Source organism: Harpia harpyja, chromosome 9 (assembly GCF_026419915.1).
Source record: "Harpia harpyja isolate bHarHar1 chromosome 9, bHarHar1 primary haplotype, whole genome shotgun sequence".
In the NCBI taxonomy this organism is placed as follows: Eukaryota; Metazoa; Chordata; class Aves; order Accipitriformes; family Accipitridae; genus Harpia; species Harpia harpyja.
In genome coordinates, this window is record NC_068948.1 from 40,758,011 (window position 1) to 40,782,446 (window position 24,436).

General features: G+C 47.2%; 1 protein-coding gene across 5 annotated transcripts; it reads left to right on the forward strand.

Moving 5' to 3' along the window:
- Positions 1–8,032: 8,032 nt before the first annotated feature.
- Positions 8,033–23,628, forward strand: YDJC (YdjC chitooligosaccharide deacetylase homolog). 5 transcript variants are annotated; one of them, XM_052795939.1, is made up of 7 exons: positions 8,130–8,297; positions 8,916–9,088; positions 17,760–17,919; positions 18,666–18,765; positions 19,746–19,923; positions 22,072–22,423; positions 23,243–23,628. In XM_052795939.1, the coding sequence occupies exons 2-6, from the start codon at positions 8,931–8,933 to the stop codon at positions 22,421–22,423; spliced, it is 948 nt and encodes a 315-aa protein (XP_052651899.1). In that variant the 5' UTR covers positions 8,130–8,297; positions 8,916–8,930; the 3' UTR covers positions 23,243–23,628. The 5 variants fall into 5 exon arrangements, with proteins under 5 accessions (XP_052651898.1, XP_052651899.1, XP_052651896.1 ...); XM_052795936.1 differs by having other exon boundaries at positions 23,275–23,628; XM_052795938.1 differs by lacking the exon at positions 8,130–8,297 and adding an exon at positions 8,033–8,095 and having other exon boundaries at positions 22,072–23,628.
- The last annotated feature ends 808 nt before the right edge of the window (positions 23,629–24,436 follow it).

Below are 24,436 nucleotides of genomic sequence, written 5' to 3' on the forward strand. Positions count from 1 at the left end.
TTGTAGAAAGAATTATTTTCAGATGACAAGGAATACTCATGGTTCTACAGCTGTCTCTTCTTCATTTGTACTAGATTTTTTCTCTTATATTTCAGCAGTAGCCTGCTGTAGTGAGTCTTCTGTCTCTCGTAGTAGAGTTTCAGGGAAGTTTGGAGGCAGTGGTTCTGCCATCTCTGGCAGAGGAGTGATAGTTTGGTTAATGGATTTCTTGGTTAATTCTACTTTGCTGATACTCATTTTTTGTTTAGGCAAAATCTTTTTGTCCCCCACTTCTGATGTAAGCTTTTGAGATTTACAAGAACTCTTCAGATTTCCTTGCTTCAGCCCCGTTAATTTGTGCTGATAGCCTTATGCCATTGCCCTTCAGTTTTTTGAAGCCAAACATCATCTCAGGGTGTACCTTTGTAACAGGAACAAAAATAAATCCAAGCTAATCTGAAAGTATTTTTTCACAGTTAGATAAAAATGTGTCTGACTGAATTTCCAACAGGAGAGTCAACAATCTCCTGGTGACTTCTGAAAAACCTGTATCCTCCCAACTTTACTTTTTTTGCTTCCCCACTCTACCCCTTTAGGAAGCAGAGTGCTTAGAAGTAGAGGAAGTGCAAACTATTTCCAGCTGTCAAAAAAAAAAATCAAAGACAATGATTAAAATTTTATGCATTAATACTTTATATGTAAAATATACCTTTTTCTTTCTTTTTTTTCTTAACATGATGACCTGCCCCTGGTATCTTTAATTCATTTTAATAGCTCCTGATCAACATTTGTCAAAATCAGATTCAGGCTTAACTCTGCTCTTGCTTACAGAGTGTAAACTGAAACTGAGGAAGTTATTTTGAATTTGTAGACATGAATCGGAACTGTAGTTTTGATGACTAACTTTCTATTTCAGTGTAAGAATGTAAAAATGCAATGTATGTTATATCATTTCAGGCAGATTTTGAAATAATTTTGTGCTTAATGGGATTTGAAAAACTTCTAGACATCTATCTGTTTCAATGGTAGGTAAATATTCATGTAACTCTGAAAATTCCACTGAACATCTATGCATCTTTTATAAAATCTGCCCCTCTCTGACCTCAATAAATAAAGAGATAATTTCCTCTAGGTACCTTTATCTCAAAACCCAAAAAATTAGCTCCAGATAGTATAATAACTTCCAGAGAGGGCAAACTGAAGTCCTGAGTTTTGATGCAATCAAACAGTTAATGGAATCAGATAGTCTAGGTTAAGCTATTAATGCCCACAGTTAAACAGTACCTATTTTGGACCCATCATTTAATTGTCTAGTAGAAGGATTCCCTGTCCCCACTACTTTTTTGACCAGGCATCTTTATATATTTATTCTGCATTAGACACTCTGAAGGAAATGCAGCAAAGAGAAAATAACCCTCTGAAAAACGGGAAGGTGATTAAAATTCACTATCAATGAACAATACGTAGTCTCACTGAAGAGCAGAGGCCTGCTATCTGCATCCGGGAGGATTTGAGTTTGGTACTTAACAGTACGCCATAATTTAATGCAAGCGTCAAGTTATTTGCCTTTCACTAGCACCATGCACCTTGTCCGGTATTGACATTATTTTGTGCTGGTGTAAATTCAGATGATTTCAGAAAAAGGGAGAGGGAAGGTGATGGGTATACCACCTAGCTGGTCTTAAGCGGTGTGTGGGGAAGCCTTTTGACTCTTAGCAGATGTACCCTAGAATCTGGGGATTTCAACCCTTTTCAACACAAGACGGAAGAAGCCATTACATGCAGTAGATTGCAAGTCACAAGTAAGGGGACTAACCACAGGGTTTTGGTGTGTTTATCCAGCGTTATACAATTAGTTTTGAATCAGTTTGGAGCAATGCTCTTTGCTGCTTTCATCTCAGGCAGCAGCACCTGTGCCCCCCAGGGTTCAGAAGAGCCACCTCTGCGCAGAACCCACTCGCTACAATATCCGCTCCCTGTTGGGGATTTGGGCAAGCAATCTATCTGGCATGCCCCGCCATTGTGCACACCCAGATGTGCCCATCAGCTGCTCTTTCCAGCCGCCTTCTAAGCTGGGTGTCGCAGGGAAGGACGGGACCAGAAGCTTCCCTGCCTTCTCCGACAGCTGCACATTCTACTCTGAGCTCAGGCCCAGCCCTCCACGGGAGACCCTCTCAGTCGCTGTCAAGCACACCCAAGCTGGCAGGGAAGCCCGCACAGCTAAGCACTGCTCAGCAGCTGGGTGGGGAGGGGAAAGGCAACATGCTGCTCTTCTTCGGACTTCTCCTTACCGTTACCGTCAGCTCTCCTGGAAGAGAAAAACCTCGCCCTCGCCACAAAATGGCGCCCCACGTGCCTGGCTGCCTCCTACCCAGACAGCACCGCGCCAAATGCCGGCGGGGAGGGGGAGCAGGCGCTGCGCAAGCGCAACGGCCGCCTCCGCCGCGCGGCACGCCGGGAGTTGTAGTGCGGGCGGGCACCCGCGGAGGGGGCAGGGTCAGCGGCCGGCGAGCTGTGCCCCGCAGCGGGTCTGCACCCTCACGGGCCTGGGTCTGCACCCTCACCTGGGTCCGGTGCCCTCAGAGCACTGGCCCACACCCTCATCCCTGCCCCGGCCCCGCACAGCACAGAGGCTTCCTGGAAGACCGAGGAAACCCGCTTTTCTGTCTCACCCAAGGTCTTGTCCGTGAATTTTAGGAAATCCGGGCACTTGCGGTCCAGCTCTCGTCATAGTTACATTTCTTCACTTCTATTCAGGTTCACTGAGCTCAGATGCTGAAAATGACAGCTGATGAACACGTGTTCCTACGGCACTCTTGCATGTCACCTACCTCAACCTCTGCAAAAGCCCACTCATTTTCTTTTGCTTTCTGCACTAGGCCTCACCGCAGTGCCCTCCTTCATCTCCTGCCCTGGCCAACTGACCAGCCAGTTTTGTACCTGGGCTACAGATCATTTTGAGGACTGCAGCCTCGGAGCCACATGCTGCATTGGCTTGTTGCAGGACCTCCACCTCTGCTGCAAAGGAGGTTAGAATTGGCCAAGGCATCCCACTGCTACTAAGAGGAGACCGAGACAGGCACCAACAGCGTGAACACGAATGTCTTGTTTCCTCTGAAAACCGACCTCAGTAGAGGGGTGAAAAGGCTTTAATTTAAGCATTGCTACAGAAGCCACTGAACTTCCAACATTTTGCAAAGCTTTGAGGCTGGGGAAGAGAAGAAAATGTTAACAGCCTTTCATTTAAAAAACGGTTTTTACTTTGCCTCATTCAAACGCCTTTTACAATTCACACTTTCAACAAAATTTCATGCAAGGAAAAGACAAACCAAGTCCTACAGTGCTACCATTGTAATCCCAAATGAACTAACTCACTGCAGCCAAGGGAACAAGAAAAAGAAAATACATTTTTTTATGTCAATGTGTCAACAGACGGCTTGTTGGAACCATTAATTGTTAGGAAATGCTTTTGTGAAATACAGGAAACCTCTAAATCCGCTACTGAATAACTCAAAGTTCAGGGAAAGAAATTCAAGCTCAAAACCAGTGAAGCACTTGAGGACGGAGAGAGCTCCTGCTGGCTTCTGTGACTAAGATAAGGTAAGGCTGTGTTTTGTTTCAGTTAAGCTGGAAGATGCAGTCTGTGCTTAGTAAATGTCCTGGCTTATGCAGCTCCACCAGAAATGCTGGCCAATATTCTCATTCATGTCTTCATTGAAGAGGAGAGACTAGCCAGAGGAAGCCTGCCTTGCCTTTCAGCTCCAGGTTGAATTTGCAAGAGACTTTCCTCCGGACTACATGGGGGTTGGCTGCAAGGGCTCTTTTGGCAGCCAGCTGGGGTATGCAGGCTGCAGAGGAAACATTGTGCTGGGATCTGAGGGGGATGTGGCACAGTGGCAAGATTTGCTTGCTGGGGATTTTTTGCTTCCAGTCAGGGGAAGGAGAGCTGGATAAAGAGCAATGAAATCGGAAAAGCAAGCCTCCAGGAACTGCATTCAATATTTAAGAAGGATGTTACTGTTAATAGCATTAAACGCATACTAAGGTTAAGAAGGCTGAGAAGCCAAGCTTTGTCTAAGATTCTTATGCAGTACCTCTCACCTGTGCAGAGGCAAGAAGCATTGACAGTACTAGAAAGAGGCAGAAAACCCCAGAGTTTGCATTGGCAAAGGCAGGAGGTACTTGTTTTTGATCCATTACATTACTTCAGAGCTGTGCTGACTTCATCTGTTATAGTAATAGCCCTCATCAGTAAGTGAAACCTTGGGGGAATGTGGACAGGCTGTGAGGTTCATCTCCCAGAAGGGGAATAAAGTAGTAGTTGCACAAATATCCACTCTGAAATGCCAAGGGCACTGGAAACCCTTACAGAGCATCAAAAACTTTTCTGTAACAGAGACATACAACTAATAGTGAGTCCAGTTATCCCCAGGGTACTCCACCCCTTGAGCTGGAAGGTAAAGATGAAGAGCGTAACATACGCCCCCTTAATCCAGGAGGTAATAGTTAGTGACCTACTATGCCATCTGGACACTCAGAAATCTATGGGACCTGATGGGATCCATCCAAGAGTACTGAGGGAACTGGCAGAGGTCCTTGCCAAGCCGTTCTCTATCATCTATCAGTGTTCCTGGTCAACAGGGGAGGTCCCAGAGGACTGGAGGCTTGCCAGTGTGACTCCCATTTATAAGAAGGGTCGGAGGGAGGATCCAGGGAACTACAGGCCTGTCAGCCTGACCTCAGTACCGGGGAAGATTATGGAACGGTTTGTCTTGAGAGCGCTCACATGGCAAGTCCAGGATAAGAAGGGGATCAGGCCCAGTCAGCGTGGGTTTATGAAAGGCAGGTCCTGCTTGACCAACCTGATCTCCTTCTATGACCAGGTGGCCTGCCTAGTGGATGAGGGAAAGGCTGTGGATGTTATCTTCCTTGACTTCAGCAAGGCCTTTGACACTGTCTCTCATGGCATAGTCCTTGAGAAGCTGGCATCTCGTGGCCTGGATAAGTGCACTATTCACTGGGTGAAAAACTGGCTGGATGGACGAGCCCAGAGGGTTCTGGTGAATGGGGTGAAATCCAGTTGGTGGTGGGTCACAAGTGGTGTTCCCCAGGGCTCGGTGTTGGGCCCTGTTCTGTTTAATATCTTATCGATGATTTGGATGAGGGGATTGAGTGCACCCTCAGCAAGTTTGCAGATGACACCAAGTTGGGAGGCAGGGTCTATCTGCTTGAGGGTAGGGAGGCTCTACAAAGAGATCTGGACAGGCTGGATCGATGGGCTGAGGCCAATCGTATGAAGTTCAACAAGGCCAAGTGCCGGGTCCTGCACTTCGGTCACGGCAATCCCATGCAGCGCTACGGGCTTGGGGAAGAGTGGCTGGAAAGCTGCCCGGCAGAGAAAGACCTGGGGGTGCTGGTTGACAGCCGGCTGAATATGAGCCAGCAGTGTGCCCAGGTGGCCAAGAAGGCCAATGGCATCCTGGCCTGTATCAGAAATGGTGTGGCCAGCAGGAGCAGGGAGGTGGTTGTTCCCCTGTACTCGGCACTGGTGAGGCCGCACCTCAAGTACTGGGTTCAGTTTCGGGCCCTTCACTACAAGAAAGACATTGAGTTGTTGGAGCGTGTTCAGCGGAGAACAACCAAGTTGGTGAGGGACCTGGAGCACAAGTCTTATGAGGAGCAGCTGAGGGAACTGGGGCTGTTTAGTCTAGAAAAGAGGAGGCTGAGGGGAGACCTTATCGCTCTCTACAACTACCTGAAAGGGGGTTGTAGTGAGGTGGGTGTTGGTCTCTTCTGTCAGGTGGCTGGAGATAGGACAAGAGGAAATGGCCTCAAGTTGAGGCAAGGGAGATTTAGGTTAGATATTAGGAAAAATTTTTTTACTGAGAGGGTTGTCAAACATTGGAATGGGCTGCCCAGGGAAGTGGTTGAGTCACCATCCCTGGAGGTATTCAAAAAGCGAGTGGACATGGTTTAGTGGGCATGGTTAATGGTTGGACTCAATGATCTTGAAGGTCTTTTCCAACCTAAATGATTCTATGATTCTATTCTATGATTCTAACTACTAAATGATGGAAATGCTCACAGGAATTGCTAGAATGAAGATTTAGCAAGTTTTGTACAGCGTTTTAGCATGATTTGTTTGGAATTTCATTCCACATCATTTTTCGATGAGAAAGGAGTCACCAAGGGGTAGAAGGCTGTCTCCAGCTCTCACCATGATTTCCTGTAGTCAGTGCTCATTTACATATCAGGGAAGAGTAAGCTCTAGAAAGTGATGGACAGCTGATGTCCGCTCTAGATCCAGCAGAATTCTCCATGCTGCCCATTTCAGGGCCTACAGGGACAGCACAGCCTAGGTACCAAATTCTTCCATGAATAACATTGCTACCACCCATTCTACTTTTATTTTCCTCCTTCAAAGTATCAAAATACTCTTACAAACAATCATCCAAATCTTACCTGCCCCTCAAAGTGTCCTCAGGCTAATGGAAGCATTTTTTTCTGCTGCAGAGTGATTTGAGGTGGGAGGCAGAGGCCCTCCCAAAGTTCTGTAGCAGTTTGCTACATGGACTGCAATCGATGAGAGCCTAAAGATCAACAGGGCTGCAACCTACCTCGATTCACTGATTCCAAGTTCCTTATGAGGAAACAGACATGGAGAACCACTGGCTACACAGGTGTTCTTGCCCCCACATACAGATGTTTCATACCTCAGCTCTGGGTGTGAAAGCGGTGGAATTCCCTCTGCTGAACTGTGCTTCTTTGTCTCCACAAACTGATGGTCCTTCCTTTGCTGAGAAGGACAGTCAGTGTCTGGTTGTGCCTGCATATTATCTCCTTGACTTTGGGGCTTGGATACGCTGGCTGTCTTTCAGGAATTGAATTTTGCAGAAAGAGGGAACACCTGGCCTTTATGCACAGACAGCCCAGAACTGAGAACAGGGTTGCGGCTGCAATGAATGAGAGCTAAGTTAGCCCAAATGAGTTTGCCTTAGCCATGAATTAAGCAGCAGGACGGTCAGTCTGTTCCCACAGAAACAACCCTTGAAGCCTTTTCCAACCTGTTCCACCCCAGCTGCTCTTCCAAGAAGCCTGTGCTTGGCCTGACAGCTGTTTCATCTCTTCCCCAGCCCTCCTACCTACATATTGGCACAGGTTCAGACATGGAAATCGCCATCATCCATGCAAGGGTCCCAGTCCCAGTGCGATCTGGGACAGGTTAACAGCAACCACCAAGACAGCTACTCTGAATCCATGGACATGTTACCCTAGCACTTTCTGAACTACCACTCTCTCCCTGCCCCAAACATCAGTTTGTTGTTTCTTCTGCAGTAGCAGTAGCGGGTGAATATTTTGGGATAACATTACAGACCAAGGAGGAGTGTGTTCTACTTTGATAGAACTTCATCTTCTTCCACGGGTGAAAAACGCAGGCTGATCATCTCTCCCACTCAACATTTCTACGCTGCTCAGTGCTTTCACTTTCATTCTGGTAGATCAACAGTAGCTCTTCTGCAGTAAGAAAAAGCAGCATTTCAATGCCAGGACAAACAGCATTTCTACATGCAGAACTGGCTTACATCCAGCACTGAACGACAGCACGTTAGAGGTTGCCCTTCCTGGAGCTCTCTTCTGTTCTCCCTGCCCTTCCCCAGCCCAGCATCAAGAGCTGTGAGGAATTCCTCACCAGGGTTTACCGAACTGCAGCTCTAAACTCCCAGTGCCAGCAAACCAAGGCGGGGGAAAAACGAGCAAGTGGCTACTACGGAGGTCACGGATTGAGGGATTATACATTGATGGCATCGTTGGGATAATTAATTTTGCCCTGAAGCAACCAAAGAGCACGAACTGAACTGCTTATCCCACCCGCAGCTACAGGCGCAGGTCTCGCACCTCGGGAGTCTGGAGCAGAAGACCCCCCGTCCTCACACCGCTTAGCGCAGCGACCACCGAGAACCGGCGGCACAGCAAAGCGCCTGCCCCCGCGGCAGCCGGGCCGGGCCGGGCCGCTCTGCTCTGCCAGCCGCGGCCGCCGGGGGGCGGAGCGGCCGCCCCGGTGCTCGCAGCGCTGCGGAGGCACCGGGCTCTGCGGCGGGGCCGCCGGGAGCCGCGGGTGAGCGCCCGGCTGGGGCTGCTCGGCCCTACCGGGGGAGAAAGGGGGGGGGGATGCGCGGCGGGACGGCGCGGGCAGAGCTCCGCCGCCGGGGCCAGCATCCCCCCCCCCCCCCCGCCGCCACACACCCCCGGGGCAGCGGCGACCGGGACCGCTGCGTGAGCGGCGGCGGCCCTGGGCACGGGAGCGGGCAGGAGCGGAGGTACGCACCGCCCCGGGGTGGCGGGGGGCCGGCGGGGTCCCCTCTGCCCCCCCCACCCCGCCGCAGCGGGAGGGCAGGGCCCGGGCCGAGCCGCGGGAGGCCGCTCCTTTCCGGTTCGCCCCGGGGACACGGGTCTGCCGCGGCACGGCGCTGGATGGGGCCGGGGAATCGGTGACGGCGAGGCATCACGGCTGCGGAGCTGGCTCAGGTGCTTCGCACCGGTGGCATTTCACCCGGCACCGCGGGCGAGGGTGCGCAGCGGGGAAAGGAATTTGAACCCCCGGCACACCTTCGGTCGGCGAAATCAGCCCACGAAGTCCCTGACCCTTTTGTACACTCCGCACCTACAGCCGTACCAAGCGCAGGCGGGCCTTTGCTCCCCCAAGGAGAGGAAGGCTCTGGTGCTCTCACTGCAGGAGCAGGCAGGTATGGTGCGAGCCAGGCGGCCACATGCAAATCCGGCTACTGTGCAAGCTGTGAGACAGCAGCAGGCTGAGGTGGAGCAGGAGGAGTTAGTCGGGCTGAGTCATGATAGGGTTCGCCCCCGTTGAGCCTGTCTTCCTCGTTGCCTGTGATCTGCAGACTGCTGACATTCCGATTTCCCTCCTTTTTTGCTAGGGATGACCTCTAAGGATGCTTCAGGTGAAGCTCATAGTAACTGGAGATGACTTTGGCTATTGTCCTCGGAGAAACCAAGGCATCGTGGACTGTTTCCTGGCTGGTGCGGTATCTAACGTGTCCCTTCTAGTCAACGGAAGTGCTGCAGCAGATGCAGCCAAGCTGGCAAGGAGGTAAGCTACTTTCTTTAGCTCCTTTGTGGACAGCCTCCACAGGCCATCCACGCAAAGCCAAGCCTGTAAAATTTAGTGTTTTATAGCCCCAGTACAAACACTGTATCACAGCCCAGGCTGGTATAAGAAAACCGGATTCCAGGCATATTTACTAAGACGCTTCATAGTAAACCCAGTGACCTGCCAACTGTACCCATAATGGTTCTTTCTCTGCTATTAGCGACTGCAGTGCACCTTTTTTTCCCCTTGGGATAGAATGCTACTTACACAACTTGACTAGGAGAGTTTGGGTTTGTTGGACTTTCTTTTCCCACACTTCCAAAAGATGCGCCATCAGAATGAAAGTCCACGCTATATACCCAAAGCAAGCTGCTACCCCTAAAACTATTAGACCATAAAAGCACAAATCTTTAAATCTCATTTATTTTGATGCATTTCAGCCAGGCTGAACACAGGATCAGCCAGGTTCATTGCAGGATCAGGGAAAGTTGCGATTCTGCGAGGGCTAAGTTGTTAAGTCTGGGCAGCGGAAAACTTGGGTTTTCCACCCCAGAAACCTTTTAAAAAAGCACCTCAATATTTCTATTAATTCAAGGCTTGATAAATCCATTTGTAAAACCTGCATACATAAAGAGAGGGACGATACCTTGAACTTACCACTTTTACTCCTTCACGAACTTTTCAGAGAGGTTGCTGGCACAGTTGTGGCTCTGTAACAAATCAAATGCTATGTGTCATTCTCATAGGCTAGCCCAGCAAATCCTTTAATAGGAAGCATTACTTGTATTTAGAAGGTAAAACCCAGCTAATGCATCGCTCCAGTGTGGGCAGGCTCTTGGAAGCTGGAGTATGTTCTGAAAGAGAGAGCAGCAGGGTTCAGAAACAATTCAGGAAAGCAGAAAAGGAAAGGAGCTATACTGGTGCTAGAGGAACTGAGACCTTATGCTTCAAATACAGCTGCTGCAGAGGACGGTTGCATGAGAGTCACGCTGTCCTTGTTCTCCTTGAGCATCTCGCCCCAGTTTGGCTGTGATTTTAGGGGTACTTGGAAATTGCTTGCAGCTTGTTCCTTCTTTGATGTTGGGTGGTAGAGAAAAGCCAGGGTGTGGTGTTAGCGGCAAGCTGGTCTTCTGTTGAAAAGGTTAGAGATTACACACAAACATTGTGAGAGGAACTGCCTCTGAGATGATAAGGGGAGAGGTGGAAGGACACAACACTGTTGAGATGCCTAAAATCCTGTTAGTAAATGAGACGAATGTAAAACAGAGATAAAGCCAGCACTTCTCTCAGACACAGAGGCACCATGAAACCCTTTAAGCCCCAATGCTTGGGTAATGTTGTCAGCTATTTTAGCAGTGGTCTTTAGCAGGCTTTTAAATATAGAATCCACCTGGCCTCATTTCCATAGGCGGAAAGTAGGCCATGCAATCAGAGGTTTAAAAAACATCTTTGAGTCCAGGTCATGACACTTGTGCTGACAGCCGGTATGGGCGTGAAAAACCAGGTTGGAGGGCAGGTGACAGCAGAAGCTGCAACCTGCTGCTACAATTTCATTCTTTTGGGGAGGTAGTTTTGAATTGTAAATGTGAATGAAATGGATTTATATTTATTTCTGACAATATAAGCAGGGTGACTTTGGGAACATCTGTTCAGCACTGAAGATCAACAGCCCAGGTTCTGCAGTTCCTCATTTTTGTAACTCTCTGCAGCTGTATTCAGCCTTACCCACACATGGGGGAAGCGTTTGCAGGTTTGGGAAAAAGGGTTGGTCATGTTCTAATGCAAGCCCGACTTCAGGTGCTGCTAGTACACATGCACTTCATTGGCACCTAGGCATGTAAATGAAATCTTGTGTCACCCTTAACATGTTTGTTCCTCTGTTGCAGAGGTTCATGCAAACTCTTTTTAGACACAGATATCTAATAGGTCAGACTTACTAAAAATGTCATTGAGTCCTCCTCGTCATGTGGTGCAAAAATGGGAAAGTATCACTGTTGCTTGACTGCCTTGCCGCTGTTATTCCCTCTTCCCCCTGCTCGGTGTTGTCTCCCATCCCACTGTGAATATTGAGGCTTTGCAACATTTTGTGGTTTATGGGATGAAAGTCTGCCCTGTATTTTCTCCCCATGTTTGTATTCCCCCACAGACACTCAACTAAGCAAGTACAACATATACACACATGCATATGTGCTCAACTCCATAGCAGACATTTCAGCCTTGACCAGTGGGTGTAAGCAGGGAGACTGGATCTATCACCAGCTGAGATAAGAGGTTTGAAGCAAGTAGCTTGCTCTTTCCTGCAGTGCATTCCAGTGTTGTGGGATTTGGTCTTTTGCACACATGGTGCCAGGATTGTCAGAGTGCTGGACTATTTCTATGGCTTGTGGAGATTATCTGGGTGGCTCTTGATTAACTGTCTGTGACATGGTTGCTCGTCACTGCAGGTCTTGGGCTCTCTCTCCTCACCTGGTTTTCAGTTAATTGGACACAGGCAAAGCTAATTAGTAACAAGACAACTTTTCTTGCAGGATAGTCCTCCTTAAGCACCTCATGCTGCTCTGCAACATTAGGACTCAGCATCTTTCAGAAAGGAACACAGTTCCTCTGGAATTTCATTCTTCCCTTCATTTTCACCATAATTCTGTAGGCTTCTGGGTATACCATCTGTTGCCCTGTGTTTTGATTAGAAGCCTTGGCAGAAATTTGATCGTAGTCAGCAGATCTTTGTATCAGCTCTAATGCAAACTAATTGCAAAACAGCAGAACCAAGCAGTAAATAATACACCTTCCCTAACATCTAGGTTTTTGATCCTGGGCTTTTCTCGTTCACTGTCACAACTGGGCTAAAAGAAGGGACCCACTCACTGCAAAAGAGAAGTTTCAGCAGAGGTCTGATTCATCACCAAATGACAAACCTATTGATAGCAACTGCTAGAGCAGTACATAACCAGAACAGCAGGTGGGAGAACAGACTTCCATTGTGGTGGTTTTTTTTTTTTCCAGTAACTCAAACCTTTTTTTTTTTTATGGGGCATAGACTGACTGCAACTTCCTGGTTATCCATATAATATAATCTTGATTTTCTACTTACCAAGCCTCACCTTGAAGTCAGCCAGTCTTCCTGGTGATTATTCCAGAGCCTTTCCCAGAGATTGGAAGGGTTATTTTGTTACCTGAAATTAGTAGGTCCCTTCATTTTTCCTTAGAAACATGGAGATAGCAGAAATAGAGAGACCTAGGATTGTTTGCTGCCATGTTTTCCCCCCTTTTATCAACCAGCTCAGTTGTCACTGAGTATTAGGACCCTTTTCCAGATAATTATATCTAAATACTTGATGAAGAGTGACATATTTTAGAACACAACCTCAGTCTTCCTGGTTTTTCTGCAGTTTAAATGCTGAACATCAGCTACACAAAAGCTGAAACCCCCACAACATCTGGGTACATTTAATAGCAGAATCTAACAAAACCACATTTAATTGCTGTCTGTGTTTTCACTTCCTTTCCCATCAACACTAATTGCAAAATGTGTGTGTAAATTGTGACTTAATTCTGACCCTCCCAGTCAACATCTGACTAATCTAGAACTCTCTCATGCTTTCTCATCACCCTTTTATCTGACTGTTAATCACATAGCAGACAGTTCCACTGCTGAACTGTGTTTGGGTTAGGGGTGGGGCCCAATCTGAGGCTTTGAACTAGAATCTGAGATCTTATTAACTTTACTGGCAACAGCACTTTTTGCTGACGTAAGGTCATGGACACAGGAGCTTCAGTTGACACAAAGATGTAATTAAAAGGAAAGTCATGTCCCTAAGCTATATTACAGTACCACTTCTTAACACTGCAGAGGCTTTGGAGTGTTTCTTCCAGCAGAAATAAATCCTTAGCAGTAATGGAGCAAGACAAGATGCTATTTGAGGAAAGACAGTTAGATCTTACAGTTTGCTGAAGGGTGAAAGTGGGGGAGGGGGGGGAAGTATGCAAATGTCAAAATGCAAAAACTAAGAGGTGTACTTTTTTGCACAAAGCACAGCCTTGCTTTGGCTTCAGGCACTTGGATGTTTACTGAAGCAGGATGTCTAGATACAGATATTTACATGAGGCTCTTAATTGTGTCACAATTGGGCTGACACCTGATGAACCAGTAATTTCCTGGATAAGGATACAAGTGGGATGTTGAAGGTGGGATCTGTTTATCCATCAAGGAAAAGAGTAAGTGCCATGCTTATGCCAGAGCATGCAGCCTTCAGCAAGACAACTGGGACTGTGCTTGGCGCATCACGTAATTCCCACAGCCACTGCAACTGTTCCCAGGAATGCAGGAACTGCAAAGGGTCCATGCTGTGGCCAGGCAGAACCCGGGGCACTGTTAGTCATCCACCAAGCTCAGAAATGTGCAAAGCTGGTGGGCTCTTTAAAGAGTGACTCAGTATAGTAACAGTCTCCAGGAACCCTTTACTGCTAAGGATGTGAGTGAACAGGGATTGCAGCTGCGCAAAAGCCCATTGCCTCAGCAGAGACATTTGTTCAGAGCGTTCATGTGGCAAAACAAGCAACTACTTGAAAAGGAAGTATTTAGCTGATTCTATTTCCTCTCTCTATTTGATGACTGGGCTGGGCTTGCTGACTCAGAAATCTTTCCAGACTGAATTCCTTGTTACCCCTTGTAGCATTTGTTGTAAGGGTATCTCCTTCCCCGCCCCGCCTCCACCTTTACAGGGCATGCTGAGCAGAGAACCACAGAGCCAGGCTGGCTTTAACAGCCAACTTTCTCTCAGTGGAAACAGCTCACTAATGGATTAACCTTAGTGGCTGCAGAAGCTACTGGCCTGAACCTCTTCTCAACAAGCTCACAGACAGCCCAGTCTAATGCTCCTTATGCTATAGGAGTACACATGTGGAGACACTGTCCTTTGGCTTTATCAGGAGTGAACTGAACCCCTGTGCTAAATCCTGCTCTACATCTGTGCATTCTCCAGCACAGTGGGACAGACTTGCAAACACCTAGACATGGGCCTCTCCAAACAGATTGTGGAAGGGTCATTGCTGCTTAAAACAACCATCAAAATGAGTTTAGAGATACCAAGCAGATTCCTCAGCATCATTTTGTTTTGGCAACGCTGGCTGTTACTGCAGTGCTTTTACTGCAGAAACTAAACTGTTGCTTGAAGCTCAATGCCAATAATTTTATTTTGAATTTTGGGTGGAGCAATCAGCAGTTAGACTTGACTGGCAAATGTCCCATCTATAAAGGACTTAGGCAGAAGAGTGGGTATGAGGCCAAACCCACAACAGCTGAGCTCTGTTCCCAGTGTGGCATCACATGCTGTATAAGCTGCTTGAGCTGCTGGTCTCTGCTTCAGTATTTCAGCCAATAAAATAGCAGATACTTTACAGTCTTTGAAAGATGTGGGTAACTATAAAGTATGTTTGTGTAGTAGAAACAATCATCTACCTTCTGAAAAAGGGGCCCTTCCAGGATATTCCCATAACTTGACTTTTCTCCCTGTCTTTTTTACAATACAGCATGCCTTGGGATTGTTCTTTGGTTGCAGAAGCTACATTTCAGTGGTGAGAGGCACTCAGGAGCAAAAGTCAGTCCAGTGTGTGTAGTAATCAGTAGGAAAAAAGCCTGTTGGTTCAGTCTTAAAGCCGAAGCCTCCGGTCAGGACAGAGCATGACTGGAGCCCTGTCTCCCAAGGCACAGCCCAGCTAATTACTATAATGCTTTAAGTTTTGCTCATGTTTTCATCTCATTGCACTTAGAACTTTAGATACTCATGCAGTGCGTGTCAGGACGGTCAGGAGTAAACACCAGGCAGCAGGGCATTTGGTGCTGAATAGGAGCATCATTTGGCTCATTGCATCCAGAGGAAACACACATATTCTAGCTAGCAGCTAGCACCCTGCTGTGCCCACTGTGTTGTCCTCCTTCCCATATCCTTACAGCTTTCCCAGCATGCCTGCTTCTGTGCATCTCCCACAGATTAATATTTGTGAACAAGTTTCTCCTGTGCTGTGCTTTGAGTTTTGGTTTCAGTCCCTGTACACTAGAGCCATTAAACACTAGCAGTTCCTCTTCAGATGCCTCAGCATGGACAGTCTGTCAAACCAGCCAGGACTAAGTCTAAGAGAAAACTACTAAGATACTCAGCTGGTGTTAGCCAAAGCTCTGAAACATGCTCTAATGTTACAGTCAGAGTCTCCCCTTACAGCGAGAACAAGGCCAGCTCTCTCTGTACTTCCACATTCTGCACATTCCCCTGGTTTCAGCTCAGGCGGAGGAGTGGCTCTAATGTTACGCAGTGCAGTGCCTGGCTCCTTGGTGTCCCACACCTGTTGGAGGGGCTTGCCTTTTCCTGGAAATAGCTTCCCTCACAGCATTTGAGGCATTGCACAATTGGAGGTAGTTCATTCGATGCTCCTGGGAGACAGCACTGAGAGGCTCAGCTGTTCATTTCTTGCCCTCCCACAACACATGAGAAGGAGAGCACTCAACAAAAAAAGTCTTCCATCTGCTGATTCATGGTAACACATGAATCCTTTTTCTTGCAGACAGCAGTGGCTGTGGTACAAATAATGCTATCAGCTGATGCAGTCAGAGCTTCCCAGAGACATGATAAAGAATCTGGGGTGGACTTCTAAACAAACCCAAAACTAAACCACAGGCTTGCTCTCTGCTTTTGGGCTCATGCAGGATACACAGCAGGTCACAGGACAGAGGGGAAGGCCTCCTGCCACAGCACCCCTTCTACACTGCCTCCTGCCCTGCCATCAGCTGCCTGCTTAAGGGCCCCCACTCCCAATGACAGCATCTTCCAGTTCTTGTATTAGCAAGAAGTGAGAGTGCACGTCATGTGCTCAGGGCCCATGTAGGAAAACCAGATGAACATTTATTGTCAATTATACAATCAGGCCCTGCTGCAGAGAAATCACCAAATCAGAAAAGCCAGAGAGGACCTTTCTCTCTGTGAGCTGTTTTGCTCCATTAAGCAAACATTCAAGCTCCCTAAGCACACAGTGGACTGGAAAGACATGGACTCATTTTGTTTCACAGAGCTGTCCATACAACTTGACTCATAACATTTATGTCTTTGAGAAGGAGCAGCATCTAGCAACAGACTACATCATCCGCCTGGAAGCACAAGACATGGAAGAGCCAGGAAAAGAGACTTTCAGTCCTGCAAGGGCCAAAGCCTTAGGACCTAAAGGAGCTAAATGACTTTGACTTGGTCCAATCCATCTACAATCCTTCTGTCTCCAGTAACTTGGTGCTTCGCTAGTCACCTTCAGGGCAGCAGACAGAAGGGGAAGATCTGTTTTTGGCACGCTTTGCCTAAATGGAGATTGCTTTTGGTTTCCCCCTTGTGGTACAAGGGCTGTAACAGGGACAGATCATGCCCAGTTTTAGCGGCTCCATGCAGAAGTTCCAGGAGGAATTTAAAGCATCACAGACTTGTTGCCTTGAAATTAACTCTGCACCATGACTCAGACTGGCAGCACAGAAGGAACATTGCAGTTCTGTCATTTACTTACTGGGTCAGCCAGAGGCCAGGGGTTGTCTTGGAAAAAGTTTCAAAGCATCATTTTGGCCACTGATTCTGAGGATTTCCAGAAGTGCTAATGAAACTCAGCACAAATCTGAGCACTCACAGGTCCTGTTTTTATCGTATAGGGGAATCCACAGCACAGATGAAGAAGGAGACACCAACACTCTGCAAAGCCCTGTGGCCGAGAGCCGCTCTGCAGATACACTAGCTCCATAGTTCCATTTAATTTCTTTTTTCTTTTCCTTTCTTTTTCTTTTCCTTTTTTTCCCCTTTTCTTTTTAATGTTGCAGAGTGCAACTAGTTAATACATTGTGCCCTTGTGATTCCTTAGCAAGGCTCTGCACTTACACTGCCAATCTCCCTGCAGTAATCCTTTGTCTGTGCCAGAGAGATGCTACTTTGTACAGCTTAGCCTTGTCTCCCAGTGAGTGATCATCTGCACCAGTAGACAGAAACCTGGCCACTGTGGGCAATTTCAGCTGCAGCCTCTTGGACCAGGAAACCCTTAAACTCAGATAGCATTTACACTTGTAGCCTATGCTGTTGCTGTAACAGCTGCCTTGGGCACTGTTTATATGTGACTGGATTCTACTTAAGGGCAGCTTTGGAAGTTGTCAAGTAAAACTCAAACATCTCATAAATGTAGTATCTTTAATAGGGTGAACAACTCAAGGGAATACCTAGCAAGGGCCAATAAATTGCTTTAGAAAAGGGTTGCAAGGTCCAGATTTTTTTTAGTCACTAGTAACTGCAGGGCAGTTAGTAGTAGCATACAGTTATAGCATTTAGTGCAGTTACAGCATTTTAATGCAGTTATAGCATTTAGCCTGAGATACCTCGTGGCTGCTCTCTCCACGAGTCAGGGTGGGAAGAGTTGGGGGAGTCTCACAGACCGGCCCTTGGCAGACTGCACAGGGTTGCTGTTACCTGGAGATATTCTGCTCTGGTTGGTGTTGTTCTGTGTTCCTTTCTAGAAAAGCAGGAATACAAAGATGTACTCCACTGAGTACAACGCCACTTTTTAGATCAGTCCAGATCTTTCACTGAAATCTCCCTCTTTGGCCACAGTAAGGGAGGTAGAGATGCAAAGCTTAACAGGCATTTCATTTCTGTTACAGATACAACATCCCAATAGGCCTGCATGCCAACCTCTCCGAGGGCTCTCCTGTATGTGAGGTGCTCAAGACAAACTCTTCTCTGCTCAACCAAGATGGATTCTTCCATGGGAAAATGGGATTCAGAACAGCTCTATCAAAAGGTCTCCTGAATATGTCAGAGGTAGGAGAAAGCCAGATACAACCATGCAATTTGCTTCCCTGATAGAGATCAGCCTGCACTTATCCCAGCACATAACAGCTGAAGATCTTTCCTAGGTCCCAGCTGTGACTAAGCTTAGAGATGAACCTTGACTGTGTTGCCTGGCAGCTGGACCTGGCATTCTGGGTCCCAGGCCTAGCTCTGCCAAAGGTTCTGCAGCCTTTGAGAACTCATTCCTCCCTGCTTCAGTGCCTGCATACACTAATGTCCTGTTAAATACTTATCTGAGGGGGCAGAAGAGGCATTGGAACGGATATTTACAAAAACCCTAGAGATCAGTAAAGGGAAAATGCCAGAGAAGTGCTAAGTAGGCAGTAGGCTTTTCATCACCTTGTGAGAGGCTTTTGTTGTCTAGGAAGATGGCCGGTTTTGTCCCATGAGCAAGGATGAATGTGTTCAGGTGATCAAAACTGCCTATGGGATATAAGCACCCATTTCCCCATTCATTTTAAAGGGAAACGGGTATTCAAACAGCCTATGTATTTTAGAAAATCCCACTATCAGCACCATCCACATAAAGACTCCCATGCCTAAGGGAGGTTCTAGGCAACGCAGCGGCATTGCATGTCCTTTTATACATCATAGCACTTTGTGCCTCCCAGGACTGCACCCTGAGTACTGGCCAGCAAGGTCTCCAGCAGCCCCCTTGTGCTCTCCTCATCTCAGCCTGCTGACAGGTTTTGCTCTGACCCTTCTCTGCTGTGCAGGTGAAGCAGGAGCTGAAGGCCCAGGTGGAGCTGTTCCATGAGCTGACAGGTCACCTACCTCCTCACATGGATGGGCACCAGCACATCCACGTCCTCCCAGGTAAGAAGGGAGTCCTCTTCTTCCCAGCGCCGAGCAGGTGAGAGAGTCGGAAAGTCAGCTCAGAGGGGACTGACTCCCCTTGCCACGGCTCCCTGTTTGGGCAATAAACCTCACCTTAAGATACTTGCTCTACAATTGCAGTGTGAATGTTCCCACCTGGGCCCTGGGGAGACAGTCCTGCCCCGGGCCCAAATTGGCTGCTTGGTAACCTGGGTCTTCCCATAGCAGCACAAGGGGATTAATGGCACAAATGGTTCAGGTTATACCTTTTCCTCCAGGGACTGATAATTCACCTCAGCGTCCTAATTCCGTGCTCCCACCCACATCGAAGGAGGCAGACCAGGGCCAGCAGCAGACTGGCCAGTTTAAACTGGAATGCTTGAGTTTGCAAAAGCTGTTAGCTCCTTCAGGTGCTACAAGAACTCCATCCTGTCAGTTGTGTTTCTGCACCAATCTCTGTCTGCAGGCCTCAGCATGCTTTACAGAGATGAGCAAGTATCCTTTGTCCCTGTTTTGCAAATAAGGTCACTGTGGTACAGAAATGGAAAACTGAGTGAGCAAAAAAAATCCAGATTTCCCCACTCCAGCACTCAGCTGCCTCCAGATGACATTGCTTTTGGCAATTTACCCTCACAACAAATCTGGCTATGCAGGAACTTGATGAAGAACTTGTTCCTGACAGTGCAGACACCTCTGGTGCACTCTAGGACCAGCGTCACTAACTTAGAAGGGGTTGCTGGACTAAATGCTCAGTGCTGGAGGGAAGACAAGGAACCTTATAGCAGATGTTGAGGAAGTAGTGTTTCCAGTACAGAAGGGGACTCCCATCCAGATGGAGAAAACCATTTCAGCAGAAGATAAGCCAAATGGGATTATATTTTCTTAAACATGGAAAGACATCTCTGTGCTAACAGCTTGCAGGGGACATGATGAGCTGGTTATCTAATTCGTGACTATAGTGTCTCTGTTTTTACTTACAGAAGTCAGGCACGTATTTGCAGAGGTGTTAGAGGAATATGGGATTAAGTACACACGTGTCCCAATAGAGCCAGGCCTTCATAACTGTGACTGGATTCCACCATCCCTGATGGACTTTTATCTGGGAGTAGAAGAAGATTCTTTTAACACGGTGGATGTGTTTACAAGGCATGGAATAAGGTAAGACAGGTATTACTCATCCTTTTTTTAGTAAAGCTTTAGATGTTACCAGTTCCTGATAGCATCTTTTCAGAATGGAACACCACCTTTCTCTTTCTGCGTTGGGGCTTACAAGAAGGTTCCAGAGGAGTACAAAGTGCTGGGGGCACTAGGGCTTAGTAAGAAGTTTTGCTTGAACAGAGATGACTCACTTCTCACCTGAAAGGGATTGTTCTTTTCAGGGTATGTTTCTCAGCCTTTCTAGTGAAGCTGCACTAGCCTGGCATCTGGGACAGGAGGAGGCTGAAGTGCTGTATCAACATTGGAATTTTAGAAGTATGACCTAGGGAAAGTTTTCAAGAAATAACTTTTCATCTCCCTGGAATAGTGGAGAAAGGGTTTTATGTAGCAGGGAAGAGACTAATTAGAAACAAGTGTTTGTTGTTAAGGGGAGGCATGAAGCTCAGAGAGCTTGCAGTGCCACAGCAGGTGACCACTGCTCTAAGCAAACAATCTTGTCAGTGTTCTGCATCTCAGGGGCCAAACCCAAAAAGCTCAACCCTTCCCCCAATAACATACTTTTCTTAAAGGCTTAGACATGTTTTATGGATTAAAGACATTTCATTTGAGACCCTTGCAGTCACCTGTCCTTTGGGGCAAATTTCATTACTTTCTCAGTCTACTGAAAAAGAAGCTCTTGGGTTTTTTTTTTTGTATAATTGTTCTGAATGCTTGCAGCTGACTGGCATTTCACCATGCTCTTTCCAGCCAGAGCACACGGACTCTACTCAAACAGCCCATATTTAAGGGAGAGAAGGGCACAGCAACTCACAGAGCAGTTCATCAGGAGACAGTAACCCTCCTTTTAGAGCAGTTTCACAACAGGGGCAGTGCAGGGGAGTTTAGTGGAAACCCCGCATGCTCCAGGGCTCCCCGTGCTACCGAAGGGGCAGGGGTGGTGGTGGTCTACCTCTGAGAAGCTGCTGCTCCGGCAATCCACCTCTCCAGAGGCGCAAGGAGGAACTCGTGGGGCTGCCCCAGCTGTGGCCACCCCTGCTTGGACACGCACCATGCTCCACCTCGTCTCCTGGTGTTGGGGGAGGCGAGGAGGGACAAACTCTTACAAAATACACACGTAACATGAGGAAACCCAGGAAAATAAGAAGAGTGCGGTCAGCTGAAGTCACAGGGAACCCAACTCTGCAACTCAATTTCAGCATCTGTGCAAAGAGGGACCACACTGAGCCCCTGGAGGTCAGTTTATGATACTGGAGAGCGCAAGACTCTGCTTACCACATAGCAATGAGGCGTTAGCAAGTTTAGTCAGTTTACAGTTTAAAAAAGTTCAACTTTTTTTCTAAGTCCTGCAAGCTCTTCTCACGAAGAGCTGAGTGTTCAGCTGCGCTCTTCCTTGATTGTGCAGGTAAAGACTCTAGCCTTGGTTTCTTCCAAAAACTTTCTCATTCTGCCCTCGCATACACTTGCACAGCCCTCCTGGGCTTGTACGTGCCACGCTAGAAGAACTGAGGTGTGTAGCCAGACTTGAACAAAGAATTGTGTTGAAGCTACATAAGAAACATCCTCTAGCTGGTGTCCTCTTAGCTGTGTGGGCTTTAGCAGGAACATTTTGTCCAGTGTTTTGCCTTTATTATGGCTCTTTGATACATTCTAGCAGGATGCTTTGTTAGTAGGGTGGTTTTCCATTTTATTTCAGTCACGTTGTTTCCACTTAGCCGAGGGTTATTATCTAGAGATGGTTATTATTCAGGTTTTAATAGGCATAGGAATGGTAACTTATTTTGATAGCGTGGCATTTCTCAGTTTAGTTCTGCTCTTCCCTTTCATGCCAACGAAGTGCACCTGTAAGCTCACAGATGCCAGACAACCTTGTGCTGTGCCAGTACACGTAAATACAGTAATAGCAGCAGTACTGGGGCTTTGCTGGAACTTTCTGTCAGAGTGAAGGACTGCTGCTTTAAATAGTAGCCTGGTTTCAATAGGGAAAGAAGCAGCATTACTGGCTTGTAGTTCTGGTTTTACTTTTGTTTATAGTTAAAAGTCTTAAACCCCCTCTCCCATTTTCTATCTTAATTTTTACGTAAATTTTGATTCCTAATCCACTGTATGTAAGACACTCTTTCCTAACTACCTCGTTGGCTTTAATATCAGTGTTCCCTCCTCTGGCTACAGATGGCCAGACATTTACATAGGTTTGAGCACCATGGGCAAGAACATGTCTGTCAGCAACATCTGGAGCGCCATCGACACTGCCATCGTGGAGTTCACGTCCAAGGCATCCTTGCCCGCACACCCGACGCCACAGAGCAGGACAGTAACGATTGAGCTGATGGTGCATCCAGGGTACCCGAGTGTCCCACCCGTCGGCGGCTGTGGGGATGGACCAGACGATTTCTCACAGTCCTGGGAGCGCCTCCATGAACTCCAGACGTTAATTAAGCCAGAGCTGCAGAGCCATTACAAAACCAGGAACATCCAGCTTTGTTCATTCAAAGATCTTTAGGTAAACAAGCACACATACATACATACATTTATTCATACTCTGAAGATAGGCAGTTGCTAATGTCCCAAGAAGCCAGACTACCGTTACCAGTGTAATACCTCCTGGTACAGCTGACAGGAGCTGCAAACAGCCTGGGAACAGCATTAGGGTGTCCATGGAAGAGCAAAACCCTGTGAGCAGCTACAGGCAGTACCCCAGAGCCCTGACTGGCAGTTTTTAGGCCACAGCATCAGCTCTGAACGTGACAAACCTCATGTCACCCACTTATGCACCATTCCAGCACAGCATGGCAGCCAAGGCCCAGCCCTCCTCCCAGGGCTCAGTCCCTGCCAACGCGATAGTGAGCAGCACGGAAACATGGTCTGCTGCGAGGCCAAGGAGCACGCTAGCACCCTGAGGGTTCTGATCATTTCTCTTTTTGGACTTACCTGCAAAAAAAGAAACGTGCTGGGGAGCAAGCGCTGCTTTGGAGCAACCGCTCGGTGTAGGTTGCCCACGGGAGGCCTGGCAACCTTCAGCATTTGGTTTTCTTAAAGCACTCAGTCGTGGTCCCTTCCCCTCCACTCGTACCTGCCCATCGGAGGTGAGGGGCACGTTACCTTCAGAGCATTTCTCTGGTCAGAGCAGTGGGATCACAGGTTTTGCACAGCGGTGCCTGCAGCCAGATTCCATGTACAGCCTCAGCCAGCAGTAATTATGGCTCTTCCTCTTTATGTTGCCTCTTGGCACTGAGCCACCATAGGAAAGTAACATCAGCCACAGTCCTTTCAGAGAGGCTTTTCTTTCTTTTTTTTTTTTTTTTTTGGATGACTTTGCAAGACCAGCAACTGTTGACCCATCTGCTATTTCAGTAACTGCTGCATATGAGAACTCACCAGCAACTGTTCCTGCACTGCCCACTGCCTCTCATGAAAAATGCATGGGATGGCCGCGTACCAACTATGAGCAAGTCATCAAGTGGAGAAGGTCCTTGTATTTGTCCATTTTTATTCTTGTCATGAAAGCATTTGATCTTCAACAAGCCCTAGTAATACTGGTATGTTTGACTGCATTCTTAACTGTAGCCCTGTCACTCACATATAACTTTCACACAGGAAAAAAATATTTTAGATTGTTTATGCTCATTTTCTGTGCAAAAGTGATCTATTTAACATAATAATTTCTGTTTTTTTTTTATAATATTAAAAATTTCAAGATGATCATCATTCTTTTAAGTGAAAAATAAACTCAGGCCTTTTTCTATTGTAATGCTTCAGGAGGCTTTTGGTTTTAGTTATAGCTGGAGAGCAAAATGAACCCACTCACCTATCTGCTCCTGCTGCAACTGCCTGCGGAGTGCTGAAAGGACGTCTCTTTCTGTCATTAACGGGAACCGCCTGACCTTCCCTATAAAACATCTGTTCTGTACAAACATGAAAAACAACATCAAGGACACTTCAGAAAATATTTTTCCAGGTTCCTTCCTAAATTAACGTCACAATTAATTTGACAAGTTTGTTTTTAAAAAAACCCATCCACTGTACCGTGCAAGTGCCCCACCACAGAGCCAAGTCAGATGAGAGCAGCAGTTACCTTTTGGAATGACTCGATTTCTGAAGCTCGTCCCATCAGTGTTTGACGGCAAAGTTCCTGCTATGTGATAACAGAGAATAAAAAAACCCGGGAGATACTAGACCTGCAGAGAACAGCTGAAGTTCCAGAGCACAGTTAGACCCGTGAGTGCCATCTAGTGACTGATGGTATTTTATTCACATGCAGGGATAAGCCTGACGGCAGCACCGGTTACTTAATAGCAGATCTCAGCTTTTTACGTAACATGACCATATTTTGATGGATATTTTTTAACCTTATTTTTAACATTTAAATTGCTCCATATTCTAACCGATGAATTTTCTCTGATCACAACCATCAGGACATTACACACCTGCTGTTGTATGCATTTTCTGCTAGCTGAACACTGAAAACACGACAGGCAGTCTTACCTGAGTTAGTTCTGTATTGCGAACAAAAAAG

What these genes read in the sequence shown, in the direction of transcription:
- YDJC (XM_052795938.1), top strand. Translation starts at nt 8,931, where the DNA reads ATGCTTCAGGTGAAGCTCATAGTAACTGGAGATGACTTTGGCTATTGT. An exon ending in GCAGCCAAGCTGGCAAGGAG is followed by an intron (nt 9,089 to 17,759) that starts GTAAGCTACTTT and finishes TTTCTGTTACAG; the next exon opens with ATACAACATCCCAATAGGCC. An exon ending in GTCTCCTGAATATGTCAGAG is followed by an intron (nt 17,920 to 18,665) that starts GTAGGAGAAAGC and finishes TCTGCTGTGCAG; the next exon opens with GTGAAGCAGGAGCTGAAGGC.